The sequence below is a fragment of the Elephantulus edwardii genome, unplaced genomic scaffold, assembly GCF_000299155.1.
Source record: "Elephantulus edwardii isolate Elephantulus edwardi_28Jun2011 unplaced genomic scaffold, EleEdw1.0 scaffold00027, whole genome shotgun sequence".
Lineage (NCBI taxonomy): Eukaryota > Metazoa > Chordata > Mammalia > Macroscelidea > Macroscelididae > Elephantulus > Elephantulus edwardii.
The window spans coordinates 1,731,802-1,743,375 of NW_006399777.1; the positions used below are offsets into that span (position 1 = coordinate 1,731,802).

The 11,574-nt window shown below is 55.7% G+C and overlaps 1 protein-coding gene across 1 annotated transcript in view; it reads right to left on the reverse strand.

The window, feature by feature from the left end:
* Positions 1-11,574, reverse strand: part of SH3BP5 (SH3-domain binding protein 5 (BTK-associated)) — a 45,297-nt gene that overhangs the window by 15,440 nt on the left and 18,283 nt on the right. Inside the window, exon 3 of the mRNA XM_006883325.1 lies at positions 5,972-6,100. Within this exon, the coding sequence (XP_006883387.1) occupies positions 5,972-6,100 (129 nt within the window). The remainder of the gene's footprint in view (positions 1-5,971; positions 6,101-11,574) is intronic.

The following is an 11,574-nucleotide window of genomic DNA, read 5'->3' on the forward strand; positions in this document are numbered from 1 at the left end:
GCCGGACAGAACACCCCGGCCGGACAGAACACCCCAACCGGACAGAACACCCCGGCCGGACAGAACCCGGGCCCTTCACTCTCCATTTAGAAAGGGTTGTCATCAGCAAGCAAACTCAATGCTCAGAAGACAACATCAGAATCCAAAGACGACCACCTCTGGGACCAACGCTGGGCATTCAAGGGAGTGTTGGTTTACGTCTCTGGAAACGCTCCCACAGCCAGCCAGGATGCCCACACGTTTTCTGTTCGGACATAAGCAGGGTCTTTCATGAGTCAAAGGGCAAGCCAGCGGCCCCTCCTCAGCCTCTCTGGGGTCACGCTCAGCCCAAGGAGGACTGTTCTCTTCTGCTCCTGTCACAGGTAGTAAGATGGTTGTTACCTAGATGGATAATGTCGGACTGTTGTTGTGTACCGTCAACCAGAGGACCCACAGCTGCCCGTCCAGTGGGTCTTTAGAGGCAGTAAACTGCACAAGAGGAGAATGCCCATCCTTCTCCATGGAGCAGCTGGTAGATCTGAACCAAGTGTCTTTCAGTCAGCTCCTTACCATCAGGCCACCAGAACTCATGTCAGATGGAATGGTGAAAATCTAGGACAGTTACAACTCGGGTTTCTTTCCTATGATACACAAGCCTTGTTGTCATTGAGTGTGACTCTGTCCTGTGCTCTGCCATCCTCACCGTCTCTGACACACTGGAGCCCAGAGCTGCAGTCACTCTGTCAATCCAGCTGACTGGGGTCTCCAACTGACACTCCAACCTCCCAAGCATGACATCCTTTTCCAAGGACAAGCCTCTCATAGCAGAATTTCCAAAGTATGAGAGGCAAAGCTTTCTCATCTTGCCTCCAAGAAGCACTCTGGCTGCACCTTCTCCAAGACAGATCTGCTTGTTCTCCTGGCCGTCCATGGGACGGTCAGTGCTCTTCTCCAGCACCACAGCTCAAGGGCATCAATTCTTCTTCTGTCAACCTTGTGCACGTCCAGATCTCAGTGCAAAGCAAGTGATGGGTAAGACCTGGCCTGAGTCAGGTGCACCTGGGTCTTCAAACTGACATCATTGCTCACTGCTCTTCAGTACTTTGGAGAGGCCCTGACAACAGACTTCCCAGTGTAGTACGTCTCCTCATCTCCTGACTGCTGCTACCAAGGATGTTGATTATGGATCCAAGTAACACGAAATCCCTGACAACTTCAGACTTTTCTCCCTTTATCTTCATGCCGTCTACTGGTCCAGTGGTGAGACTCTGTCTTCTTGATGTAGAGACACAGTCCACACGAAGGCTTTGATCTTGGACAACAAGTGCCTCAGGTCCTCCTCAGGTTGTTGATGAGTCTTTGTGTATTTACTTACACACTTTGGTAAACAAAGAACAACTTACGGCTCTAAAGCTTCCTGTTGTTGTTAAGTGATGTCAAGTCATAAACAACTCATAGCAACTCTATGAACAAAAGACTGAACACTTGTATAACTTCCATTGTTTCTCCAGGTTCATAGGGTTTCCGGAGGCAAGCTATTTCAGAAGTGGATGCTACTCCTGCTTCCAAGCTTGTTTTAATCGGGGAGTTCCACCAAACACTGTCCGCCATGGGTAACTATTATCACATTTGGCACATCAGTGTCACAGTGTTTGGGGAGTTAATCTTTTCTTATCCCTTGAACGTGGATGGGCCCTCTGACTTCCTCCAGCCAACAAGGAAAGGTGGACAATGAGACACAGGGGCTCAAGTCATTCCCTCCATGACAGCTGACCACCAGCCAACCGCCTGGCACCCAAGGCCACCTGAGTGCTGGCCCCAGTCAGACTGTCAATGGAGTGAACACGCACAAGTGAGCCCAGCGAGCCGGGCCCAGACCAGGAGAAAGCTAACTAAATAAATGCCTTCAGACTTTGACGTTTGGGGGAATTTCCTCACAGAAGCCAGCTATCAGGCAGTCTCTTTTATAAAAGAAGAAATCAGGGATCTGGGGCGATGAGCATGGCCATGGTCTGGGTCCAGAGGCCATTTGGCCTGTTGCTAAGTCACCCTGCAAGCTTTAGATGTCCCCCAGCTGCCCAGGCCTCCGAGGAAGTGGACCCCAGGACCAGGCCCTGCCCAGAGCAGGGGGCACTATAGGCCTGAGATGACCTTCGGTATTCACACTGAGGCATTTGGTCTACACAATCTACACAAAGTACTCGCCTGACTCCTGACACCTTCCAACCATTTGAATAACAAGAGACGGACAATGATAAAACGGCAGGTGAGGGCCACTCACTGTCAAAATCTGCCTGGAACTCACCACCAAAGCAGGGAAGAAACTCAGGGTCATCCGAGTTTACCAAGACCTCGGGCTCCATGCCCAGCCACCCTCCCCACCCCCACGGAAGGCCAGACGGGTCAGCAGATCCCAGAGTGGCCAAGTCACAACGAAATCAAAGCCAGTTCCTGCCCTCCCTCCGCTGGGGGTGGGGGAAGAAACATCAGCGTCCTCTGGGCAGAATGTGCACACGAGAAACTGTCGGCTGTGACCTACTGGACTAGGGTCACCTCGAAAGCAGCAAAGGGGCTGTGAGTCTTTAACTGAAAGTCAAAGTCACTGCTGGGGAGTCGGAGCAGCCCACAGCCGGCCCTCCAGCGCCGGGGAGGAGACTGCCCACTGTCCTTCCTCTAACCAGCTGGTGGATTCGAACCACATGCTCTTGGGTTGGCAGCGCAGCTCCTTACCACCAGGACGGCACTGCCAGTCCCAGTCGCTTGACAGTTGTAATGACCCCTCTAGGGGGAACCAAGCTGCAGAGGGGGCTCCTCCCTTGGGATTCTGGGCGGCAGACAAGCAGAGCCAGGTGGGCATAAACCCCTCACCTTGGCACGATTCCTTTCTAAGCACTTGTCAAACCAAAGGAGGGTGCTGCTCAGAGAGAACCCACCACGTAAGCTACGGGCTCCAGTCAGCCCCCACGTATGTAAGGGTGGGCTCCAGTCAGTCCCCACGTCCATAAGGGGTGGGCTCCGGTCAGTCCCCACGTCCGTAAGGGGTGGGCTCCGGTCAGTGCCCATGTACGTAAGGGGTGGGCTCCGGTCAGCCCCCACGTCCATAAGGGTAGCCCCACGCAGCAGCAACTGATGTGAATGGACAAGAGAAACGGAAGGGAGGGTGTGTGTGTGTGTGTGTGTGTGTGTGTGTGAATTTCAGCCCTCATGCAACAACAACTGAAGTGAATGGATGAGATAAATGGAAGGGGGGGTGTGAGTGTGGGTGTGAAGCTCCTGGTAATCCTAAAACTGCTCTAAAACAAACTTCCAGTAAACACGCAAACTAACGAGAAAGACGAGGCTGTGTGGACGGCAAATATTAACAGAAGGGGACACTGCAAGAATGTCACAGAACAAAATATGTCCAAATTGTCAGACAGGAAAAATATTTGCTCTGAACTTTTACCCAAATCACAATAAAATGTTTTAAAAATAAAAACAACCCACAACCAAATTAGAAGGTGAAGGGTCTCGCTTTATCTTCTCTTTGTCTAGTTCCTAAATTTCTGAAACCATTTTCCCAGCAAGGCTGGACCCCACACTCGTGCAGAAGCAGGACCCTGGGACACACTGTCCCCCAGGTGTGCTCACAGCAGCGCTCAGAGGGTCCTCGCTGGCTCGTTTCCACAGACCGCCAGCCACAGGCCTTCCAGAGGTGCTGCCTCGCCCACCACAGGCCCCTGGAGGGACCTCGCCCACAAGTCCCAACTACACAGTCAGCAGGTCACAAAAGAGGGATATGACGAGGGATTAATCGTGAGGTCCTACAATTTGACGACTAGGGGTGGGGGGTGAGGGAAATTGGAAGAATCTGTTCTCAAAAACAATGTATTTGAATTTTGTAAATAAACTAGTATTTTTTTTTTAAAAGGTGTGATGGGAGAGCACAGAGGGAGAAAGAGCTAGGGGCCTGGTGACAGCAGCTGGAGGGACACATGGCCTGGCCCTCCCCGGCCATGGAGATGACTGGAGGACCCCAGCACACAGACAAGCCCATCTCTTGGTCCTCAGCCCCAAGCCCCTGGGTCACAGAGCCCAGTCTTGTGCTCTGAGCAGCCTCCCAGCCCCTCTGTTACCCCCGTAGCTGAGGGAGGGCCACCCTGGGACTTCCCACCCGCAGGACGGCGGGAGGGTCCAGACAGCACTCTGTGTGAAGCCTGGGTTCAGGGAGGGCCACTCCAGGCCTGCGCACCCGCAGGACAGCAGAAGGGTTCAGGCCTCGGTGTGACGCCTGGGCTCCAGGGAGGGCTACCCTGGGCTCTCCACCCACAGGACAGCAGGAGAGTGCAGCCAGCCCCGGTGTGACGCCTGGGCTCCACCACTGGGCCGGAGTCACCACCCCAGGGCCCACGATGACTGATGACACCTGTGCGCACAGACTCTCCTTACCAGGGAGGAGACGGGAAGGAGAGAAGGCAGCGCATGGCTCCTCGGCAGTCTGCTCCCTCCACCCACGGCCACCTCTTCCAGTCAAAGAGAGAGGGCTGGGGTGGACGACAGGAGGGGGCGAGTCACCTCCACCCCAGGAGGCACCATGAAGTCAGGGACCCTCCCACCAAACCACGTTAGAATGGACCAACACAGACAACTCTGGATCTGCCAGGCTTCCCAGCCCTGTGCTCCCCCAGTCCAGTGTGGGCAGAAGCCAGTGGAGGGGAGCAAGGCAGAGGGCGGGGAGGGGCATCCGAGCTCCCCACTCACCCCTGCCCCGCTGTCCACTCGGGCACACACGGAGACTGAACTCCTGGTGTACAGGACTGCAGACAGGACAGCACGCAGAAGAGATAGGATGCCTGGTCCCTGGAGCCCACTGTGAATGAGCACATTGGCGTAGGTGAACGGCGCTGACTGCCGTGGAGAAGAGAGCTGATGGGGAGGCCTCGGGTGGGAGAGACGATGCACATGACGGGCACAGCTCCAACCATAATGGCCCCTCATGGCCTCCCAATGGCCCCTTTCTTCTCAGGAAACCCTGGATCTTATTTCAAGACACACTACAGAAGCAGACCGGGCAGGTGGGTCAGGCTGTGGAGACCCCAGTCGGGAAGCCTCTACGTGCCAAGGTCTCTGAAGCGCCCAGCCCAGGCCTGGCCCTCAGCAAGTACTCGGTGCAGTGGGGCTGCCCCCATGCCCGTTCTCAGGGCTGCAGAGTGGTTGGGAGGGGACAAGCGGGCATCAGCACCACATCAGGCTGTTAGGGAAGTCTCTGCAGACAGGCCTCACCCATCCACAGCACTGAGGGCAGGGCAGGGGCCCCAGCGGGCCTCCTTCACCATTTCCACGGCTCATTTTTAGCTTAGGTTTGGGTTCCTCAGTCATTAATTTGCATTCTCAGGTGTAACAGAGGGAACAGTTTACAGAGAGTCACCCCAACGTGTGCCAACCCTGTAAGTGTCAGAACAAATCTGTCTCCACAGACTTTCAAAAAGTAAGAAAACAGCAAGACGTCACTCAAGCACCCCAAGGTGCCTCTGGGTGGACTGGAACCACCCACCTTTAGGGCAGCAACCAAGCATGTTAGCAGTGCACTCCAGCACGCACCCCCCCACCCGGGAAGGAGACCACGGGGAACACACATCCTTCCAGCTCCAGACAGACAGGCTTCGGGAAGCAGACGGGATGAGCAGGCCTGCACCGGCCACTGTCCGAGCTGCCCAGGAATCAGGTCCGGCACCAAGTCGGGCAGCAGGGTGGCCCCACTCATGGCTGCCCAATGACAGACCCACGCCCCCAAGACAGCACCTGAGCTGGTGTAAGGCTGGATGTGGGCCAGGAAAATGGACAGGTCACATCACACTGCTGCTAGCCACGGCCACTCTGCCACACACAGGCCGCAATTCCGTCCCCAGCAGAACAGATAGACAGAGGCCGTGCACAAAGTCGGGGTTGGTGGGCGGCTGTGGGAAGGGGGCTGCGGGGGAGGGGAGCTGCGGGACGGGCACCAGGTCCTCACCTGCCGGGCCACCCTGCGTGCCTCCCAGTACGGCTTGGAGTCCTCCACCGCCCTGCCCATCTTCTTCACCAGCTCGTCCAGTTTCACCGTTGCTTCCACCAGGACCGAGCGGAACTTCTGGCGAGCATCCTGCAGGCAAGAGACGGATCAGGATTAGGACGGAATCGGGAAGCACCAGCTGTACCCAGCCAGAGACACCCAGGACGGACGCTGTTCAACAAGGCCACCAGACACTGCTGACCTGGCCCTGACCAGTCACCACTGACCTGGCCCCCACCAGTCACTGCTGACCTGCCCTCTAGTCACTGCTGACCTGGCTTACACCCTGGCCGCCTTGTGCCCGTCAAAGCAGGAGTGAGCTCCATGAGGTTGTCAAGGGCTTGATTTTGGGGTGTAAGAAAAACAAGGCTTCTCTCCCAATATGCCCCTGGGTGGGTTCAAACCACCAACTTTAGACTAATCACTGAGTGCTCAGCCATCTATGCCACACGGGGAATCCTCTACCAACCCCCACGGGGCAGGTGGAGGCCAGCACTGGGCCGTGGATTCCCAGGCACACAGCCTGTGAGCTGCTCCATGGGGCCCGGGGCCATCACCTTTACAGAGCCGAGCATCGCACCTTCTCCTGTGGACAGACTGCTGCCTGGGTCCAAACCGCCAACCTGGAGGTCAGGCAACCACAAACCATCTGTACTTCTCAGCGTGCATGAGTGTCTATGTGTGAATATGGGTGTGTGCATGACTGTGTGTGTGTGTGTGTGTGTGTGTATTTAGGGATGAGTACAAACATGTATGTGTGTGTGTGTGTGTGTGACAGGCACACGCCTGTGTGAAAGTGTGTGACATGTGCAGGTGTGGATGCCATGTGCTGGGAAGCGGGTCCTTTCTAACAGGTGGGATGACACACGCTTCACCAGGTGAGATGGGCACCCCCCCCACTAACCCGCTTCTCCAGGTGAGATGGGTGCCCCCGCTCACCCTGTGTGCTCCCCCTTCCCTGAGAGTCCTTCTCGCTCTCTGACATGCTGCATGCACACAGGGTCCCTCTGAGGCCTAGTTAACTTGATGGCACCAGACAACCACGAACACCTAGAAAGCTGGTGAATGTGTGTCCACAGGTGGTGCTTTTCTATCAACTTCCTGGCTCAAGACTCGGTGGTTCTCTGGCTCCCACAATCACACACCAACGGGCGTCCGACATCAGAGTGGGGGCTTCCAGGGTGTCAAGGAGGGAGAACTGAGCTGACGTTGACCGACCTAGGGGTGAAGATCTTCCTTCTGGGGAGACTGCCCTCAGGAAACCCTCCTGGGGAGATCCAGTGGGCCTTACCCCGGCAGGAAAGGGCAGCCTCGGAGGGACAGGCAGGCCGCTGGCTCCCTGGACAAGCCTCGGGGCAGCTCAGCGAGTCCCCCCTACAGGTGAGTCAGACCAGGTCAGTTCCCTCCGGCCTAAAACTGCGGAGGGTGCCCGTCTCCCTCCTGGCGGAGTCAGTGTGTCAAGCACAGGCCTGGCTCCGGGCAGAACCCTGGCTGAACCGGCCCAGCCACCGCCACTTCCTGCTGTCCCCTCCCCGGTGACAGGGCCTGCTTCCACCAATCCGCCCCTGAGTCCTCCATCCCTTTCACCCTCACAACGGTGTCCCAAAGCCACGCGAGATTGAGGCAGGAGACTCAGTTTTTAAAAATAACTGGCCTACAAATTAAAGATGGCAGCAGACTTGAAAGGCCCTCTAGTTAGGCCATCTCTAAGTTCCCCATCTGTGAGGAGAGATTCCCAGGGGCCCGGCCAACTGGACACAGGCACAGACAACAACTGGGCCTCACAGCATCCCTGGAAGGCCGGCTCCAAGGGAATGAATCACGGACCCAGTGTCGGAGCAGAAACCCGAGCCCTGGGAGAAACACTCCGCCTGCAGCCGCAGGGCTTTGCTGCTCTGTGTGGACACCAGGTCCACACCTGACCCATCCTCTGCCTCCTCATTGTCTCTGACCGACTGCAGCCCACTGTGACGGTCACCTGTCAGTCTATCCTGTTGAGGGGCTTCCACCCTTTCTCTGACCATCCACCTTCCCCAGCAAGATGTCCAAAACATGTCAACCAGAGTGTGTCAGCATTTGGGCAAAAACACGGATTCTCCACCTTTCAGGCCAGCAAGACTTTCACGTCCTTGGGGGCCCTAACATGTGGTCCAGGAGCCCACTGGGGGGCCTGAGACCTGTTCAGAGGTTTACAAGGTTTACAAGCCTTACAAATCCCACTACGATGTTACATGCAGGGTTTGTGTCTGACTCTTTCATGGATGGAGTATGATAAGGGACGTGACCAAATTCAAAGAGCAAAAATCCTGCTACTGAGCCTGGTGTCAGCCAAAAAAAGGGGAAAACCACTGTTTCCTTTTCATTCATTTTGTTTGGGAAAATATTAAAATATACAAATTAACATACATTTTTCCTTATCACCCTTAATTAATTAATGAGAATGAGTAAGTCTATGTTGGAGTAAGCCTTGGAGGCAAACTTTATCTCACACTTGGGGCATGTTGTTGGGGGGTGGGGGTGTCAGTCCCCGGAAGAAAACCTCGAGCTGGGGGAGGTGGAGGGTCAGAGAAAGCGAGGAAGACCCTCAACGAGACAGGGGACATCCAGATGGCAAGGCTGGCCAGGACAGGACAGGACAGGACAGGGGCCAGAACCACTGTCCACAGGATTGGTCTGAGCCAAGGTTGGCATGATGGCACGTAACAACAACGATTCAACACAGACTCACACATTTAAAAACATCGACCATTCCATTAGTTTTCATTCCTCCTGCAGCAGATACTGATCACAGACAAGAGCTCCCAAGGCCGCACAGTACCCGCTGAGTGTCCCCGGCATTGCCAGTCAGCCACACAGAGACTGCAGGCAGACCAAACGTGCTGGTGGATGCAACACCGAGGCTGTCCTCTTCTCGGGCATTTGTTTATCTAAAGAATCCTGAGTTTCCTCATGGAGAAACCCTCTGTTAGGTGCGCCTGTAGCCTTCACACTTCTTTACATTTGATAATCTGGTTTTTCCTCAGGAGAAAGACAGGCATTCATTCCCCTGTTATGTAATCAACAGCCTCTGAAAACCCACTGGACGGTCGGCTGTGAGTTGGTTCCAACTGGAGGACACACAACAACAGCAAATGTCAAGATGAGTCCATTCGAAGGAAAACAGGAAATAAAGGCTAGATGAAGTACTGTGAGCTGCTGTTAGACGCCCCCTGGTCATTTCTGAGTCACTGTGACCATCTCTCTGTACAACACAGCGGTGTCCTGTCCCACACCGTCTTCAGCCTTCACTATGACTGAGCTTCACTGCAGCTAAGGCGGCCAGGCCATACGGCCGAGGGACGTCCTCTTCAGTTCTCCTCCCCCCCCCCCCCCCTGTTTTATCAGTTTTAATGAACATTTACAGAGATTTTGGATTTCCATTCATTCATTGTTGCACTTTTCTCCCCCCCCCCCCCCCCCCCGCCCCTGTTTCAAGAATCCTTTACACAGCTGCCCGTTGGCTAGTGGCTACCACACTGGCCAGGCCTGGGATTCCATCTCCTCCTTCATGTTGGGAGTCCTGGGTGGTGCAAACAGTTAATCAAAGGGTTGGAAGTTCGAGGCTACCAAGAGGTGCCCTGGAGGAAAGGCCCCTGGAAATCTAACAACAACAAAACAAAAACCAGAAAACACCATGGAGCACATTTCCCTGGTGACACGGCTGGGACGTGGCTCTATGCCAGCAGGTCTGTCCACCCGGAGCCGCCACCCTGTGCTCCTCCTCTCAGGCCATTGGGTTCTTTTCCCTCTTCCAGGGCTGGGAAAGGAGGGCGGGCAGGGCGATCGAATCCCCCCTCGGGAATTTCACGACAGAGACAGAAGAGACAAGAAGGCACCAGGACAGACAAGGCCAAAGGAGTCAGCCCAGGAGGACCCAGGCACGAGGTCCCCGGGGCTGGGGAAATGTGGGGGGGCGAGGGGAAGGCCGAGGACAGAGGTCTGTCAGAGAGCTCGAGGCGCCTGCCCGGGGAATCACGAGCTCACCACCGTGTAGGTGATTCCACACCAGTGACAACCTTTCAACTAGAACCACGTGGCTACAAAGTTCCAAGTGACAGAAACATGAATGGAAACAAAAATAGGGTGACTTTCTCCTCTTTGGGCTCCTTTTCCTTCCTCCTCTCAGGCCCTGACTTCAGTAGGAGCCCCTTGGGGTGTCCACCACCCCTTCTATGAGGAAGACCATCCCCACAGGGCAGGACAGTGCTGCCAAGTCCCTGACCCATGATTCACTCTCAGGACAGAACTGAGGAACCCAGAGGAAGGAAAGAAGACAGACGCAAACACGGAGCGAATTCAGGGCCACAGAGGGAGGGAGGGGGAGAGGTGCTGATTCCTGATTGGAGACCTGCAGCGACCTGGGCTCACCCTGAACCAGGTCCTTCCTGGTGAAGCCAGGCAACCATGACCATCCTGCTGGGCCGATGGACAATGAACGAGAGCCAGGGCCATCAGAGCAAATGGGAGGTGTAGCCTTCCCACAATCGCAGGAACACTTTCTGCCTGGAGCAACCATCCTGTGAGTTCTACTCCCACCTCCTTCAATGAGCCTTCCCCGTCTCAGGGCCCTGTGACGGGCTGAGCACTACAGCAAGCAGGGGCCCTGCGGCCACTTGACAGCCCCGGCGACAAGGCCAGATCTGTGCCTGCTCCCCGGGCCAGGCCCCTCTCCACACACCACATGGTCTGCCCCGGTTCTAAGCCACAAGAGGGAAATAGAGGAACCGATCTGAGCTCTGCTCCCACATTAACGCGGGCCTCGGAGCCTCTGATCTCCTGCACAGCAAGCTGTTTAGAACGTCTCTGTAGAATTGTCTCCCAACAAGCGAGAACCGGGTCCCAAACACCAGCACAGGCCACCTGATCCACAGGTCAGGCCCACGCAGCTTCCTGAGCCACAAAGGGCTGCTGGGACTCCGAGGTCAGGTTCAGGTGGATGGGTGGATGGGAAAGGAGAGGTTCCGAGGGGGTTCTTATGTGCTTGCGTCCAGCCTTTTAATTTAAACTTATCCCAGACTTAGAACAAGAGGAGGGCAGGGTGTGCGCATGAAGGCTCTTTCCCATGTTAAGGACTGTGTCCCTCAGACACACGGAGACATCTAGCCCCAGCTCTGTGGATTTAATCCTGTCTGGAGACAGGGTTTTCATCGCTGTGCTGAGCAAACCAGGTCAGCCTAGGGTGGGTCCCAAACCTGGCCACTTCCGAGTCACAGCATAAGTGGAGTGGACGTGGGGGCGCAAGAAGAGGAACGCCTGGTCAGACAGGTGGTCTTGGAATAGTCGCTGGCACCCACACACTGTGGCATGCTGTCAGGAAGGGTCAGCGCTGGGAAAGACATCAGGGCGGACAAGGAGGGCCAGAGAAAAGAGAGGAAGAACCTCAACAGACGTTCTGACACGGTGACTGTCACAGAGGGCTCGAGCAGGTCAGAGCCGGTCAAGACGGCGCAGGATCCCGGTCAGGGAACAGGTCGGAGCCGGTCAAGACGGCGCAGGATCCCGGTCAGGGAACAGGTCGGAGCCGG